The sequence below is a fragment of the Giraffa tippelskirchi genome, chromosome 4, assembly GCF_054371585.1.
Source record: "Giraffa tippelskirchi isolate mGirTip1 chromosome 4, T2T-mGirTip1v1.2.pri, whole genome shotgun sequence".
Classification (NCBI taxonomy): domain Eukaryota; kingdom Metazoa; phylum Chordata; class Mammalia; order Artiodactyla; family Giraffidae; genus Giraffa; species Giraffa tippelskirchi.
Genome location: NC_137278.1, coordinates 12,706,345 through 12,723,664, shown reverse-complemented (window position 1 = coordinate 12,723,664; position 17,320 = coordinate 12,706,345). Strand labels below are relative to the sequence as shown.

Below are 17,320 nucleotides of genomic sequence, written 5' to 3'. Positions count from 1 at the left end.
ATAGAAGTCACGTAAAGACCTGCAAGATAATTTAAGGACCAACTGAGAGAACATTTTTAAGTAAAAGAAAAACACAGTGTCTGACCTATGTGCTGTGTGCTTAGTCGCTCACTCGTCCAACACTTTGCAACCCCATGCACTGTAGCCCGCCAGGCTCCTCTGTCCATGGGGATCCTCTAGGTAAGAATACTGGAATGGGTTGCCATGCCCTCCTCCAGGGGATCTTCACAATCCAGGGATCAAACCCAGGTCTCCCACATTGCAGTTGGATACCATCTGAGCCACCAAGGAAGCCCAAGAATACTGAAGTGGGTAGCCTATCCCTTCTCCAGGGGAACTTCCCAACCCAGGAATTGAACTGGGTCTCCTGAATTGTAGGTGGATTCTTTATCAGGGAAGCTCCACCTGATCTATAGTAAATGCTAAATAAATGACAGCTTAGTATTATTACAAATAATCTGCAGTATTTTATTGGATCTAAGATGCCACTGCCTGCAAGAGGCACCATTATTTTATGCACCCTTAAGAAAAAAACGAATTAAATTATGACACATTGTTGAATATAGATTCGTCTTGATTTCACAGAATCTAATTGGATTATGGACAGTGAAAAGAAATTGCTTTAAAAGAAAACCCTCAAATATTAAGACACTAAAAGAATGGCGTATTTTAATTCACTGAATTTTCTAAGAAGTGATTAATCAGAAAAATCCTTACTTTCTTGCTTTCATATGTAGTACTAAAATTGTAGTATTAAAATATGTAGTACATGATGTACAGAATTTCATCTTCCTCCTTACCTGTAAAATGGGGATAATAACTACCTGAAGAGCTATGACAAGATAATAATGGATGTGGACTGTTTACCAGCATACCTAAAACGAAGGAGGCCTTTATTAAATAGAAATTATTATAAATCTAGGGTCTTGCTGATTCAGTAAAATGATAAATAAGAAATGTTATTTTTATAGCATATGCACATAAGCAGAAACGGCAGAATTTGTTATTGACATTCTAGAAATTAGTTTTCTATATATACATCTTATATATGTATATATATCTATACAGATTTATTTTCTCATTATAATATCATCCTAAAAGTCAAGCAAAGTTTTAAGGAAAAACAAAAAACCTCCACTTAAGGGTTCTATCTAGATGGTTGATCTCCGGCTAATGCTTTGGTTATATTTCTTTTTATATTACCTAATGACTAACTATTTATACATGCTTATGCAAAAATGTTTCTTATCCACCAAAATCACTTAAAAACATAAGTTTTGACCACAGTAGTGAATATAAAGACATATATAACTAAATGGAATTTCTAGTTTTACATAAAGATTTATAACATTATCTAAAGAAAATCATTTGCAGAATAATGCAAATCAGGTATGCAGAGTATTTTTTATGTCTTGAATATCCCTAAACATACTTTGTATCCCATAATGAACAAAGTTCTATAATTATTACTTATATCAAGTAACTAAAATCTTGAAAGGTTACCTGGGCTCCAACTAACTGGAGAAGTGCGAAGTTGACAGGAAGCACATCAATGTCTGTGTTGATGGCAGTCTGGTCAAAAGGACAAGCTTTTCGGTGAAGTTTATTCAAGCAGGTCTTGCAAACAGTGTGTGAACAACCTAAACTGATGGGTTTGTGCACGTTCTCATCAAATTCATTATAGCAGATTGGACAGGACAGAAATTCTGTCCATTGAGCTGCCTGCACAGGCATTGTGGAAGCTGGATGCTCGGGTTAGCAGTCTAGCAGATCATTATTTTGCTGTGTAGTGTTTTGTAAGCTGGAAATGGACAAAAGTAAGAATTAACCACATATTCATCATTCACCTTTCAAGGGTTAACCGCTTAAGTCAACCATTAGAGCTTCAAAATGTAAAACACTTCTGAATAATTCTATACACTTTTAACATCTTTTCTTTAAATCTATTTGCTGGATTAATTAAATATCTGAAAACTTTGTGGCTAGAAACAATATCCTAACAGTGTTCCTTTCAGCTAAACACATTTATATCAGTTGCTCATCAAAGCATCCATGTATTTTTCTTAATGAACACATCAAATAAGGAGATTAACTTTCTATTAATACAATTTCACTTTTAGAATTTCATTTTGTAACTATGAAATCTTACAATTTTAGAATTTTTTAGAATTTTTACAACTTCATTTTTAGAATTAAATTTTTTAAGCGTTTCCCTTGGATATCTACTACCACCAAACGTATTCTGATACAAGAGTTAGTGAACTCTGGAAGTATTGATCCAAACAAAATCACAATGAGTCAGGAGTGAAGGAACAGCTTTGCCACCTGAATGACCAAATCAGTTGAGGATTCAAGTTGGCAGCTTCACAAAAGAGGAACTCTCCGGTAAGGACTTCACTATGAGGCTAAGGCACGAAAAGAGTATGAAAGAAAACTGTAATGACAGAGTTGTTTGTCCACAAATGAAAGAATGCTAACCTTAAAATAACAGTACCAAAGTAAAAAAAAAAAAGAAATGACAAATCTCGAATTGAATGTGAAGTGAAGTGGCTCAGTTGTGTCTGACTCTTTGCGACCCCATCGACTGTAGCCTACCAGGCTCCGTGGTCCATAGAAGTTTTCAGGCAAGAATAGTGGAGTGGGTTGCCATTTCCTTCTCTAGGGGATCTTTCCAACCCAGGGATCGAACCCAGGTCTCCCGCATTACAGGCAGATGCTTTACCGTCTATGAGCCACCAGGGAAGCCTGGTGAATTGAATGTAGATCCCTATAATACTTTTGACACACACACACACACACAGACACCCCCCCACACACACACACACAAAAACCATCAGGTCCAAGGAGCAAGATGTAGAAGAATAAAATAATATTCTTATCTAATAATTCTAAGTAGAAAAACAGCAAAATACAGTTAGACCCTTGAACAACACAGGCTTGAAACTACCCAGGTCCACTTATACATAGGTATTTTTCAACGGTAAATACTCAGTACTAGGTAGTACGTCATTGACTAAATCTACAGATGCAGAGGAACTACAGATAGGACGGACAAATATAATTTATATGTGGATTAATCCCAACATTATTCAAGGGTGAACTGCATAAATTTCTATTTTTATAAATGCATATGATTTAAAGGTACATGGGGAAAAATGACAGTGATTCTTCTTTTCTTATTCCTTAACTTAAAATCTTTAGGTATCTAACTTGAACACTACATTCACAAATTTTCTGCATCTTCCAATTCAAAACTTACGTAAGTCTGACAGAGGCTCTCTGGTGAACAAGAAATCTAGGTATTTAGGGCAATTAAACAGCCAATACTTTTATTTCATAAGAATGTTTACCAACACAAATAGGTGAGTACCACAGAAATTATATGTTTAAAAATGTAATAAGATTCAGGATAGAAAAGTATGTAACTGATTCTCAAATAACCCCACACCCAAATGAAGTATTCTATTAACCTCTATTGTGCCTTTTATGTTCACAAAAACTAAGGTTTTAAAATGTATCTTGGTAAAAATGAAAGACCAAAGTTGCTGAGTAAAAAGCACCCTACACAAACTTTTCCTCAAACAGCTCCAATGTAACGTATCTAATAACTTTATTTTCAAACTAGCCACATCGTGCAAGTTATATTTACTTTATCTTATACATTACACTCTCACATTTCCACATCTATCAATGTCAACCTTAAAAAGTTTGCTTTCAACTTTAGAGATGAGGACTAAGCAGGTGAACACATCACACCTTGAAACTATTCAACATTTTTAATGTTCAGTGTTTTGGACTGTGGAATTGTACAAGGCAAAGGCCTGTAAGGAAGGATGAATTTTATCTTAAATCTAGTACTGAGAGTCCTAATCTAGCTAATAACTTGAACTGATAAAATGTTTATCAAAGCAAGACACTGCATCTATTTTTTTTATAACGGCCACCTGTTTGGAAATGCTAATTCTGTGGGTTAGGGTATCATGGGCCACTGGGTAATAGGAAACTAGCAGCAAATACTCTTTCCTTATTTAGTTTTCCAAGATAATCCTGAAATGCTTTACATTAAAGTTAATCAGTGGAGGGTGAAAAGCCATTTAATTTTGAACTGAACATAAAAATGCCATCTTGCATATTTTCACTTACTAATTTTGAAGTGTTTCAAATTATTCCAGAATACACTTTATAGTTTTATATTATAATATCCCATATGTGTTACTAGGTTTAAGGACATCAGATGTTTTCATATAATACTGAGAAATTTAATTTCTAGTAGAAATCAAATTAATATCTTTGAAAGAAAAAGAAAAAAAATATGCCAAATGCTCCTTCTGTTATGTGTCAGATTCTAACTTTCTGACAGAAAAATTAAAACTGAACTTTCCTTATAAGAAATGATTTGACCTTTCAAAATGTTTTTCCCCAGGACCACTGTAAATATATTCTAGATGCCTTGATTACAATAGACAACTTTGTCTAAAACACTAAAATGTTTAGTGATGACAAAATTGGCTTTTCATTCCTCAAAAGCACTTAGTAAATGTCTACCTAGAAAATATTTTTATAATTATCAAAAATGATAAAGAGCCTACTGTTTTTATAATTTATTTTTAAAAGTATCTAAATGGACCATGACAAGCTAAGATATACATAGAAATTTATTTGAATCTATGGAAATTTAAATTGCTAATAACATTTATATTTAATAGTGAAGTAAGTATCCATCCTAAAGATACTTCCTAAACACCTCAAATTGAGATAAAATAGCTTTAAAAGCCTATACCTCTAGATATATAAAGGGACTACTTAAGAAAAACAAGTTAAATTCAAATTAAACTATTTGTGTTAAGTAATTTCAGTTACTAAAAATGAAGAAGAATAACAAGATAAAGCTTAGGAGTGAGAAACACTAAGAGAGACCTTAAATGGATTTTTACTCAAGTAAGTTTTCAGGCTATAAGTTCCTTGCTATGAATACAAACTCATAAAAAAGGAAGAGTAACAGACATCTCTTATATGATGCAAATTAGAAATTGCTTTATTAAAAGTAAACTGCTTATCAGCTAAGTACTTTCATTTTCTGTTACTAGTCTACCATGATATTATGTAAGTAGTCCAGGACTATGAAACTCGATTTTAAAATACCAGGTTAACGTTTATGTCTCATTCACTACTATATAATAAAAAAATAAAGCATTTTACAATTCTCTTTATGAAGATGTATACATTAGGGCTCAGGTCTGTTAATTAAAACATTCATTGTTTTCATTTTAGTTCACCCATGTGAGAAATTCAAGCTACTTTAATGGACTGTAACAGCACTTCTCAATTCAGAAACCTTAAAAACAGTAGTCTGGACTTAAAAAATTATATTTAAAGCATCATAGGTACAATTTAGATCTTACTCTATAAAACTAACAAAACGAGTGAAAATAATCTCTTAAGTTCTAAAACTCAGCATCCAAACATACGAAAAGGACTGGAAAAAAGGAACTGAATTACCATTTGCAAGACTGCTATTATATGTGCTTTAGTGTATGTTAGAAAAGACACGACCCAAGTTTTAGTTCTAAAATCCACTATGTTGTTGAACTCAGTTTTTCAATAAGTATGACATTTCACTTTCAATGCCTTCTATTAGAACAGTAAAGGGATAATTTTCTATTTTAATTAATATAACCAATAAAGTTTTACTACTTTAGTCATGACAACTTGAAAAATACTTTCTTGAGACAGAACTTAATCACTTATGCCTATTAAACAATGACCACTGGATAACTTTATTCATTACATCATCAATGTCTTTAGCCTTTTGGTTATTCTGATTATAAGAAGATAATCTACCAGGAAATTTTTGGCTTTCATGTGTCTACTTCTATTCAGATGATTTATTTCTTGGAACAGCAGGGATACTCTAGAACAGCACTGTCCAGTAGAAATACAATGTGAGTCACAAGTAACTTAAAATATCTAGTAGTCACAGTAAGGCAGGGAAAAACACGTGAAATTAATTTTAATGATAATTTATTTAACCCAATTTATCCAAAATACCATTTCAACATGTAATCAATGTAAGAAATTATAAATTCTTTTTATTTTTTGGACTAAGTGTCAAAATCTAACATGTATTTTACATCTATGGCACATCTCAATTCACACCAGCCACATTTCAAGTGCTCAAGTGCCACATGTAGCTATTGGCTAGTATTGGACAAGGCAACTCTAGAGTACTTATAATTACAAAGTAATAACCAAAACTAACTTATCAAAAATGTGAGGTTAAAGCGATATCTACACTTAGCAAGGTTTTCATAAAAGTAAAAAACTTGATCATAAAGATGTTACTTTAACATTTATGAGGCTAGGTTTACAACATTATTTTAAATTTTCAGCTAACTTTATTTTACTACATGCTTCCATTTCCCATCAATAGAAAATGAAACTTCAATCTATTTCAAATAAAACAATAAACAAGTACTTATAATAATGAGACCTGATTGTAAGTTTATTTAGCCTTCTTTGATATTGCACACAATGTGGAAGTTGTATTCCTGAATATAAAATTCTGTGGAAACAAAAATGCTTTCCCTCCCAAAAGAATTTTTTTTTTTACTTCTCAAACTGGAATACACAGACAATTACAAAAGCACAAAGTGAAATAATTAAAACATATGAACAAAGGACATAAGTCTTACATGTCAGGTTAACCCAACAGTAATAACAGATCAAGAATAACTCAAAGAATCCACTAATAAACATGACTGCAATTAAATTCTCAAATAGGTGCCAATTTGAATTATAACATCTGCTTTTTCTAAACATATCTAAAATAGATGTTTAACGTTTTATCCTTCCAGCTATTTTCCAAACTTTAAAAATTTGGAAAACATCAATTTCCAAATCAACAAAAATGGCAATACTGAAAGATGGTCTTTGACAGGATGTAATGGCATCGACTTCTTCAAGAACTGAATGTGGAAGTAAACAACATAAGAAAAGGATGTTATGCTAGAACAGTGGTGTAGTTCTTTAGACAGATTTTTAAAAAATCCATGAACTCGTCTTACTGTTTCAAGAACCCACAACTAAATTTGTATGCTTAACTATAAACAGGCTGCACAAAAGCTAACTAAAATATTTCTTTCTCTGCTTTTGAGTGTATCAATTTAGTGTAGCAACATTAACTTTCTCAGGTTAATCAAAAGTTCCTACCGGAACTTAAAAGTTTGACAAATACAAAAATGGAAAAAAGATTACTTAAACACTTTATTTGGGATACAAAGTCATTCTAATCACAGCTAGTGGGAGGAGAATAGGAATTAAAAAGAAGGGGCCTAGCTAAGGGGAGAGTAGGAATTAAAAGGGAACCTAGGTGGTTATTTAAAAAAAAAAAAGGGTAGGAATCATGAAATGAGATCTACTTTATGTCAGTGATTACTTGAGACTATTTTGATGTCAAGGTGCTGTCTGCCAGTATCTTAAACTGTTCTGTGATTCTAAGGATGGAAATGACAGCTATCCCCATCTTCTCCCTTCCTGAAAGCTAAGAACAGAGAAAAGTAGAGCTGCTTCTGAGAAACAAAGATGCTTTCTACCATTCTTCTAAGATGGTGGAAGAGTCTCCTTAAGAGGCTTCCCCAAGAAGGAAAAATGAAAGAGGGAAAGAAGAAAATCATAGCAGAATTCCCTGGCTGTTTCATGCCATTGCTCCGTCACCACCACTCTGCAACCACTCAGGTCAGGCCCTCTCCCTCCCAGGAGGTTAAGCCCTCCCAGGGCATTGTTTGGCCGGGGTCCCTATTTAACACTCAGTCGCTTCCACCATCCCTGCATCTCGGGAAGCCCCAGGGCAGAGAGACGAAAAGCTAGGAGAAGAATTGGTTTCGAGGACCCCCTCCAACCCCACTCTTACTAACTGGTGTAGAAAAGGGAAAGGGAAGCCTGCTCTTTGCTTGGATGGGTTCCTTAGGGGCTTAAGCGTCCCCCCGACCGGTGTCGACGGGAGGTGGCCATTTGCGCCAAGCGCTCGGTACTGAAAAGCCCTACCGGGGCGAGGGGCCTCCTCCGGCCCGGGACTCTGGGCCCCGTCCGGGTGTCAGGTGCGGCCCTCAGTTCCCAGCCCTCGGAGCACCGGAGACAACAACACAGAGGCCAAGGGTTGAGACCAGTCTCCCGCCCGACCGCCGGGGACCGAGGACCCGGGCTGGGGCCCGAGCCGCATCGTGCCCGCCCCCGCCCTACCTGAGGGGGCCCGGGCGGGGTCGCTAAGGGCCGCTCCCGGGAGCCCCGCGACCGCGCGGCTCGGCGACGGAGGCGCCTCGTCTCGCCGGGGCAGAGCTCGGCGGCGGCTTCACGGCCTCAAACTCCATCGGGAGCTACAGGGACAGCCCCGTTGGCGGCGGCGGAGGCCGCGACGGGGCCTCCTCCTCCTCCCTCCGCCTCCGCCTCCTTCTCCTCCTCCCCCTCCTCACCACGGAGGCGGACCTGGAGGGATCCCGACCTAGCTCTCGCGAGAAGACACTCCCCACCTCACGCGAGATCACGCATGACCGGGAGTTGGGGAGGTGGAAGAGAAGAGTAGCAACCCCCGCCACCTGGACTGCGCATCCACTTTCCTCTCGTCGACTGAACCACCCCTATCACGTGACTAGGGAACCCTGGAGGACTGGGGGAGGTGTTGTTAGGAGACCGGGCAAGCCGAAGGGGTTGATGGGAAACTCCCTGCGCATTCATATGCGCCTCAAGCCAGCCTCTGGACTCTGGTTTGAGCCAGAGTCTGACCCACCTCGTGCAAGGTGCGGTATGGATTGAGCATAATGCATCTATATTATATTGTACTCACTCTCCCATAATCAAATGCTGACCGAATCCCCCAGGCCCTGCACAGAAGTGTCAAGCAAGCTCCCTATTTAAAAAATGAAAACAAGCATTCGTTTGCCTGGCATGACACCTTATCTTTTTTTTTTAAACAGAATTCTGAATTCTTCAGAAGCTGGCAGAAGTCAAAATTCAATCAGATTCTGGCATTACTATCTCAAATATTTGTTGAAGGATTTGTTCATAGTAAACTGTAAGGTAGAATTTATTGTTTTTATAGATGAAGAAGCAGGCTGGGAATAGAGATCAGGGAGATAACATTAGTAGACCTGTGGCATTAATACCGTGTGGCAGGTCCTGAGTTAGGTAATAAAAATTTTAATCTTACTATTTTGCTTCATGTGCTCACCAAAGTATTCCTAAAAGGCAGACACAATGTACTCTTACTGTTAAGAAACTGAAAAACACCGATTAAGAAAATGGCCATGAATTTTAATTAAACTCAACGCACTTTACAATGTGAAACCAGACGTCCAACAAAAATGTTTATGGAAGTAAATCCCCACAAATTAGAAGACATATGGAAAAGGAGTTTATAAACTATAATGAGTTTAAATATTATTGCCCAGATGACCAAAAAAAGTTTTAAAAAAAAAATTTGCCACATCAGATTTTCTTACATGCATTTTTATCCCTTTCAGTCTCTTCTCTTTATGAAATATATGCCAAACCAAGAGAAAGGTTCCCAACAATGTTTCATTTGGTTCACTGTTTCCATTCAACTAGAGATGTATGTATATATATTTTTTCATGCCACTTGTCAGAGGTATGTGATGTGAGATTTTTTCACAGGTGACCTGATCACATTTAAAATTTCAATTCCAATTCTCCTTCCCTAGCACCACCTACCCCTGCTTTATTTTTTCCAACTCCATTTTTAAAATCTGACATAGTACATTGGTTTGAATTATTTGTTTAGTGTCTGTCTACCTCCAGTTCAATATAAGTTTCATGAGAGTAAGGATTTTGTCTGTATACCTAACTTCTAATACAGGTATATGTTGTAAGGACTAAGTATTTGTTGAATAATCAAATGAATAGCCAGGAAAAATAGTTTCCTTCTTTAAAATTCACAGATTCGACAAAAGACAAAGCTCCCCATTCCCATTTCCAGTTTATTGTTTCTTATGTAAACATATCGAATAGTTACATCCAGGGGAAAAGGGCAAAGATTTTCTTTTACACCAAACTAACAATTGTCTCTCCAAGATATTTTATACATAAATCCAGTAAATGAAGAAGCTGAACCAAAACATACTGCATACTTTTCCCATCATACCAGAAACCACAAAGAACTAAAAGTGAATGTTTTCAATCAATAAATTCAACATTTACTTTGCCATACTTTACCTTGCATTTTAAAGAACAATTTCAATTTCCTGAAATTGTTTAGATACATCATGCAAACAGACACTCCCCCAGGAATGACCTGAGATCACCCTGTGCTAGTGAATGGTAATAAATAATAATAAATAACAACCATCACTTTCACAAAACAGCCCTGCCCCACAAGCAATCTCAAAGAGGTTACAAAAAATTTCACAAGAATTTTACAAGGCATACATAAAGCAAAAACATAGTACAACTATAATTTTTTTCAAACATCAAAGCTAGATACCAATTTCTAAAAAAAAAAAAAAGTTTATTTCTATTCTCTTACTCTTCCTCCCATCTCCATCCCTCCCCCACAAAACTTCATTCTAGGAAGCAAAAATAAGAAAAGTACTTTAATCATAAGGTATTTCTGAAAGGAAAATGTTCTCAGGCCTAAAAATGGCCAATCATAGGTCAAATGGGAAAGAAAACTGAACACTGTGCTATCAAATTCTCCAGTGGAAGAAAAAGTTTAATTCAGAAAAATTCTGCCTCCAATAGAGTACTCAAGTAGCAACATTCATAAAGACACAAAACTCTCCTCCCTGGCGTTTCTCTCTTCTCTGTCCTTAGAAATTCAGGAAGATTTACATATAAAATCAAAGAATTTTAGACCTGGAAATGATCTTACTTTGTCAAAATCGAAGTTGTCATTTTACATATAAACTTATGAAAAGCTCAAGGAGAGGTGACCTACCCAATGTCACTAACGAGTGACCTGGGTGTTATGAAGTTGTTTTTCTTATCCAATATGAGAGCTGGATTATTTAAAATCTCTCCCAGAGTTAAAAATCTATAATTTATTTTTCACAAAGTATCACAAAAAGGATACTTAACACTTGTACAATCAACATGTGATTCACCACAAAATACATTAAATAGTACAAAGTATATTACATTTTAAAATGTGAAAGGGTCTCCACAGAAACTAAAGGTAATAGAAATTCTAAATAAAGCTGAGGTGAGTGGAGGAGGAACAGAACATCTTAAATTAAGATGTATCCAGTTAGGCTTCTTTACTAAAAGTAGTTCCTGTGTTTTAGAAAATATGATTTGCCCTGCAGAATGTTTAAATCTTGTTATAACAACAAAAACGTTTTGTATTACATGCAGACAGGGATGTGAGAAAGCCATAGCTCGTTAACACAACCTGAAATATTACTCTCTGTAAAATAACCACACATCCTGGTTTTGCTTTTGGCACATTTCTTAAAATATGGAATAAAACTCGGGAGGGTTTCTAATGTAAATTTGTGCTGCGTGGTACCCCGCTACACTTCGGGTTGATATGGAACCCTCCAGGGACCTCAAATCCCATCACCTGGTCCTCTACCTCAAGTAAATCCAGACATTGCCATTACTGGTATGATTTATTCCAGGCTTGAGTGCCTTCTTTTCTTCTTATATACTGGCAAGTTTCTTGGCTGGCAGGACCTCAGTTCCTCATCAGGAATTGAACCTAGGCCATGACAGTGAGAGCCCAGAATCCTAACCATTCACTAGGCCATCGGGGAACTCCCGGGGGAGCCTGATCTGAAGGGAAGTGTTGGAAACCTCACCTGTTGGTCTCTGTGTGGGAGTTTGCTGTGCTGAATTCCTGTGACTGTGGCAGCAGAGGACTGTCTATTGCACAAGGTGAGGTCATCCACGTGCGTGTGGTTGCGGCACAGGAAGGGGTATACTGATTCTAAGCAATAAACAGTATCTTTCAAACTTTCAAGATAAATTTCCAAAGACTCACATGGCCTATGGAAAAGGAAAGAACTGGAGTCTGGAATGGCTTTTTCTCAGGAACGGTTGACCTTTGAGGACATGGCCATTGAATTCCCTCAGGAGTGGGAATGCCTGGACTCTTGCTTTAAGGGCTTTGTACAAGGATGTGATGGCAGAGACCTGCAGGAACCTGATCTCTGTGGAGATCTTCTGATGGTTCTCTTGAGGAAGACCCTGCTATATTGGTGGAGCTCCAGGAAATCATAGACAAGTAGTCAAGAAAGAAGAGCCAGATGAGAGAGCACCTGGCAGTCCTCTCAACTTACGTAACAGAGCTGGAAGATCCGTACACAGCCAGAGAAGACCTCATCAAATCTAAGGAAGCGAGCACAAAACTACATCGAGGTGTTCGTGAAATTGAGGCTGAAAACCACCAGTTGCAGGAACTCCTGGAGCTGGCAGAGCAGAAGCTGCAGCAGACCCTGCAGATAGCGGACATGCTCCCCAAGGGGGAGGCAGAGTTGGTCGGAGGGTGGTTGTGCTCTCCAAGGCAAGGCAGAGAGAAAGAATGAATGAGGAACACAATAAATGTTTGTCAGAACTGTTGACAAGCTTTTTTCAGAATCTAAAAAGAGGCTTCAGCTTTATCTCAAAGAGAGAATGGCAGCTCTGGCAGAGAAGTCTCCTACGAGACGTGGAAAATGTGAAAAAGTAGTTAGAAGGCAACATGACAGGGATCAGCTAAGACTAAACCTGAAACCTTGAGAGCTGAACAGGACCAGACGAGGCTCAGAGGGCTTTCCCTTCATGACCCGACTTATGCAGTGTCCTAGATGCCAGGTTCCTCATGGCAGACAGGCTTGCAGTGTGGAGATGCCCCCAGAAGAGCTGGCTGCCAGCGCTACACGAAGAGCCTTCCAAGCTTACAGTTTCACGAGGTACAGGATGACAGGAAGGCCATAAAATGTGGAATTTTGGCCCCCTCCTCCCCATGGTCTCTTCAGCTGAACCAGCTGCACAAAGGGGCCCTGCTGGCCACAAGGACCTCAAGGACATGTGTAACTCAAAAAGGCCTGCAGGATGGCCCTGAGCAACCCTAGCGATAGTTAACAGCAGCCAGGACTTGCTGCCCAAAGCTCCCAAGAAGAAGGCGTCAGTCAAGTCCTACTATCGGCCTCTAGTCCAGCAAGAAAGAAAAAGGCCAACCTGGACATCTTGGCAAGAAAGTCCACATACTATAACTGAAGATTCTGCATGCCACAACCAACACTCCACATGCCACAACTAGAAGGTCCCATGTGCCTCAAATAAGACCAGGTACAGGCTAAATAAATTAACTAAAAACAGAAAAAGAAAAAAAGGACACTAGTAGCTTCAGTTCAGTTCCGTTCAGTCGCTCAGTCATGTCCAACGGTTTGTGACCCAATGAACTGCAGCATGCCAGGCCTCCCTGTCCATCACCAACTCCCGGAGTTTACCCAAACTCATGTCTATTGAGTCGGTGATGCCATCCAACCATCTCATCCTCTGTCGTCCCCTTCTCCTCCCACCCTCAGACTTTCCTAGCATCAGGGTCTTTTCAAATGAGTCAGCTCTTCGCATCAGGTGGCCAAAGTATTGGAGTTACCCATATTTAAACCGTTCATCTAATGATAGTAAGAAAACTAATATATACTGCCAATTCAAGATAAAAAAAAATGGAATGAACTACTGATACACACAGCAACATGGATGAATATCAAAGGCATTAAACTGAGTGAAAAACAGCATCTCAAAAGGGAACATACTATAAGATGCCATTCATGGTATTTCAGAAAAGGCAAAATTATAAAAATGGAGAACTGGCGCCTGGGTTTAGTGCTAGGAGGAGGAGCTGACTACAAAGGCGAAGCATACAGAAATGCTGGAGGGTGATGGAATGTTCTGCATCCTGACTGCAGTGGTGGCTGCATAACTCTCTACATATAGAAACATTTCTAGAACTGTACACTAAAAACAAGTCAATTTTACTGAATGTTAACTAGCAAAATATATTTCAAAAAGAAAACATTTAATGCCTTAGAGCTTCATGCCATTGATATAATTTTACTGGCCACAAAGTTATTAAATGTCACCATATTAAATAAAATCAAGAAACCTAGGCCTAATTAATCATTCTAAAACACATATACTAACAACTCATGGAAATACTATTGTAAGGAATATTAGCTTTATGTATAAGGAAATTCTGCTACTTCCAAGTGAATTTGAATGGTGGTCCTTCACAGTTCAAAACAACAGGTATCATGGTGTTTAGTTTAGAATTTCCAATACAATTCATTAAAAAAAAATTCACTAGTCCTACCTGTTGTTAAAATGACTGATAATAATAGTGTGCTTTAAATTTTGTTTTCCTCTTCTCAGTATCCTAATTTATTAAAGTTATAGTATGGTTGGATTCTACACCTATATCCATTATCTAGGGATCTGAAATCAGAATCTGGAAATACTGCTGGATCCTCTGTCAATATAATCAAGAATATTTAAGAGGAACACTATTTTTTGAGATAAACCACTGAGACTCATATATAATGCATGAGACAAGACAGCATCCTATCAGCTTTATCATGTCTCCCACACTTTGGAACTGGTAGTACAAGTTCAGAAAGAATAACATGTGTAGGTAGACCAAAAATAAGATCTAAAGATGGGGGTGGAAATGCAATATTACAAATGTTGCATTTCTATAGAAAGACTTGCCCAACAGAATGATATACAGCTTTGCATAACAAGGTGTGGTTCTAGTTACAGTAGGTTTTGCCTTTCCAGATCATGCCTGGGTAGTTTTTCACCACTGCTTCTGCCATGGAGAGAGGTTAAATGCTTTTTGAGGGCAGATTTGTGCTTGAAATCCATGTCACAACAGTGGCATTTGTATGGCCGATCCCCACTGTGTATATTCAAGTGGTCCTGAAGTGTGCTTTTCGCAGTAAATGTCTTCAGGCACACAGTACACTGAAAGGGCCGTATGCCCATGTGCCCACGAATGTGCCTGTTGAGATTTTTCTTTTGTGTAAATGTTTTCCCACACTGTAAGCACAAGAACAGTTTATGCATCTTAAGGTGGCGCAGATAGTTCTCAACGTGAAGAAACCCTCGAGGGCACCGGGGGCACTGGTGCCTCAGGGAAAAGGCATCCTCTAGATTCTGAATGTCACTCACTGGACCATGACTTCCTTCAGTGTTCTCACAAAATAAGCCTTGATCTTGAGTCCCAGGAACTTCTGCCACTCTGCTCTCAACTGTAGAATTGATCAGTGAATGCTGTGTTTCTGAGAAATACATGCTTGCTTTTGAGGAGGTACAAGGCTGTGAAAACTTTCCATTTTCTACACCCCCAGTACTGATGGATTCCACATGGAGGATACGAATTTCATTGTCTTTATAACCCATGTCTACTGAAGACAGCTCTGGTGATCTCATTTCCTCTCTCTCTGCTGTCAAGCTCTCTACTGTAGACTGTAAAACGTTGCTTTCCTCTTCTTTAACATGGAAATCTATGTTTACAGGACTATCTTCTGAAATTTCAATGATCTCACAGTCTTTATCTGAATTTTCATCTTCATTCTTAACATCTGGATCAGAGGACTGACACAGGTCAGCATGCTGATTGTTATTTTTCATAGAAAGATCAATTTCCAGATACTTTGACAAAGCTTCTGTGCACTTTTCCACAATGTGAACCATCTGAAGGTAACTTGCAGCAGTCAAATATTTCAAAAGCTCTTTCCTTTTAACTTCAAGTGCTCCAGTGTAGCAAGAGAGCAACAATTTTCTGCCAACTTCTGCACTCTGCAAGATGGTGATTCTGACATGTTTTGACTGCGTGAGTAAAAACTGATCTCTCATAAAGGTGGAGCAAGCAGCTAAAATCACCTTGTGCCCCTGGAACTCAGTGTCATTAATATAAATTGACACATCACAAAATAAATTCTGCTGCCTCAAGAGATTCATTTTCTGCAAGACTACATCTCCTTGTTGTTCAAACTGGAAGTGCAGAACATCAGACTCAGCAGCCATGGTCACAATCTAAGCAAAATAAACATAAACATGGATGTAAGGATCGGAGTTGTTTTCCTACAATGTGATAGCAAAAATAAATCATCCCCAAATCCTAAACCTAAATTAGGTAGAAGATAACTCAAATTCTAATCTGTGTGCTAAGACTGAACCCCTAGGGTAACCACCTCAAAATCCAGAAAAAATAAAATGCATTTCTCTATGATCTTGTGGCACATTTAAAAAAATTTTTTGTTACAGCATTTTTTTTATTGTTCTACCTTTAATGGCAGACTGTTTATGTTACATACAGCATTTATTACATTGAATTGTACTCAACAGTTTTTACGTTTTTCTCTTTGGCTAAACTCTATGTGCCTTGTGGACAAGGACATTGTTAGGGGCCACTACTAAGTGGACTTAACAGTTTCCCAAATTAGAATCCTTAATATAATCACCAAACTTAACTCATCACCTGGACCTCCAGGTAAGCAGGTCCTTCTCTCTGTATACCTGGACCACTGCAGCCTCCTTGATGCCAGTCTCCTACATTCCAAACTACCCTCCTAAAAGCCATCAGATTAACATCTTTTAGAACTTTAAAAAATTTTCTATTTTTCTTTTCTGCTTTATATCTTCCATGATTCTCCTCCATCTCCAGGACAGTCTAACCTTCTTAGCGAATACAAGATCCTTCATTATTTGGCCTTCACCAACGTTACGGCTGTACCTTTCCTCAATCTCTTACACTGAAGCTGCTTTGATATTTAGATTTTCACCACTGCTCAGACAAGAAGACCCAATTACATCTTTGTACATGTTATATGCGCGCTTCCAGCTAGTGATTTGGCATAAGGCTCAAATCAAATAAGATTTCTTCTCCCGTCTCCCGACAGAGTCAGTAGTTTCCAGAACATCATGAAAAGGAGCCTAGTTCATTTGAGGTCCTGCAGCGAGCACGGTGGCCGGAACAGAGCAGTGGCAGTTGCGAGAGAATCGGTTGAACTGAATCGAATCACACCGGCCTGGATGATCCACTAGCTCGCGACATAGGTCTTCCCGAGCCAAGCCCGCCAGGGCCAAGGTCCTAACGGCCAAGTGCCTGCAGCAGCATTTCAGCCACTCCCCGGCCGCGCCTCATTGCTGCCCTCCTGCTCCCCTGCTTCCGCCTCAGGTTTCCCCACCCGCGAGACTCCATCGCACTCACTCACCGACTCAGAAACCAGAGTCAAGCTTTCCGCGGTAGCGGCGGCTCCGGCCGGAAGGTGGGGGTGGGGGTCAGCCTGGGAGGAAACACATCCGGGGTCAACTAGCTTCGGTC

General features: G+C 38.6%; 2 protein-coding genes across 11 annotated transcripts in view; both read right to left on the bottom strand.

Annotated features, from left to right (window-relative positions):
- RC3H2 (ring finger and CCCH-type domains 2) overlaps positions 1-8,327 on the bottom strand; it is a 47,912-nt gene extending 39,585 nt beyond the window's left edge. For all 4 annotated transcript variants that reach the window (XM_081588655.1, XM_081588656.1, XM_081588659.1 and 1 more), the window contains exons 1-2: positions 8,239-8,327; positions 1,504-1,801 (exon numbers count right to left, since the gene is read on the bottom strand). In XM_081588655.1, the coding sequence (XP_081444781.1) occupies positions 1,504-1,734 (231 nt within the window). In that variant the 5' untranslated portion in view covers positions 1,735-1,801; positions 8,239-8,327. The remainder of the gene's footprint in view (positions 1-1,503; positions 1,802-8,238) is intronic.
- A 1,644-nt stretch (positions 8,328-9,971) lies between these two features.
- On the bottom strand, positions 9,972-17,255 carry ZBTB6 (zinc finger and BTB domain containing 6). Of its 7 annotated transcripts, none has more exons than XM_081588726.1 (2): positions 17,211-17,255; positions 9,972-16,029 (listed from the first exon to the last, which is right to left on the bottom strand). In XM_081588726.1, exon 2 carries the CDS (start codon positions 16,018-16,020, stop codon positions 14,746-14,748), a length of 1,275 nt encoding a protein of 424 aa, XP_081444852.1. In that variant the 5' UTR covers positions 16,021-16,029; positions 17,211-17,255; the 3' UTR covers positions 9,972-14,745. The 7 variants fall into 7 exon arrangements, with proteins under 7 accessions (XP_081444852.1, XP_081444851.1, XP_081444846.1 ...); XM_081588725.1 differs by lacking the exon at positions 17,211-17,255 and adding an exon at positions 16,468-17,006; XM_081588720.1 differs by lacking the exon at positions 17,211-17,255 and adding an exon at positions 16,475-17,006.
- Positions 17,256-17,320: the final 65 nt, after the last annotated feature.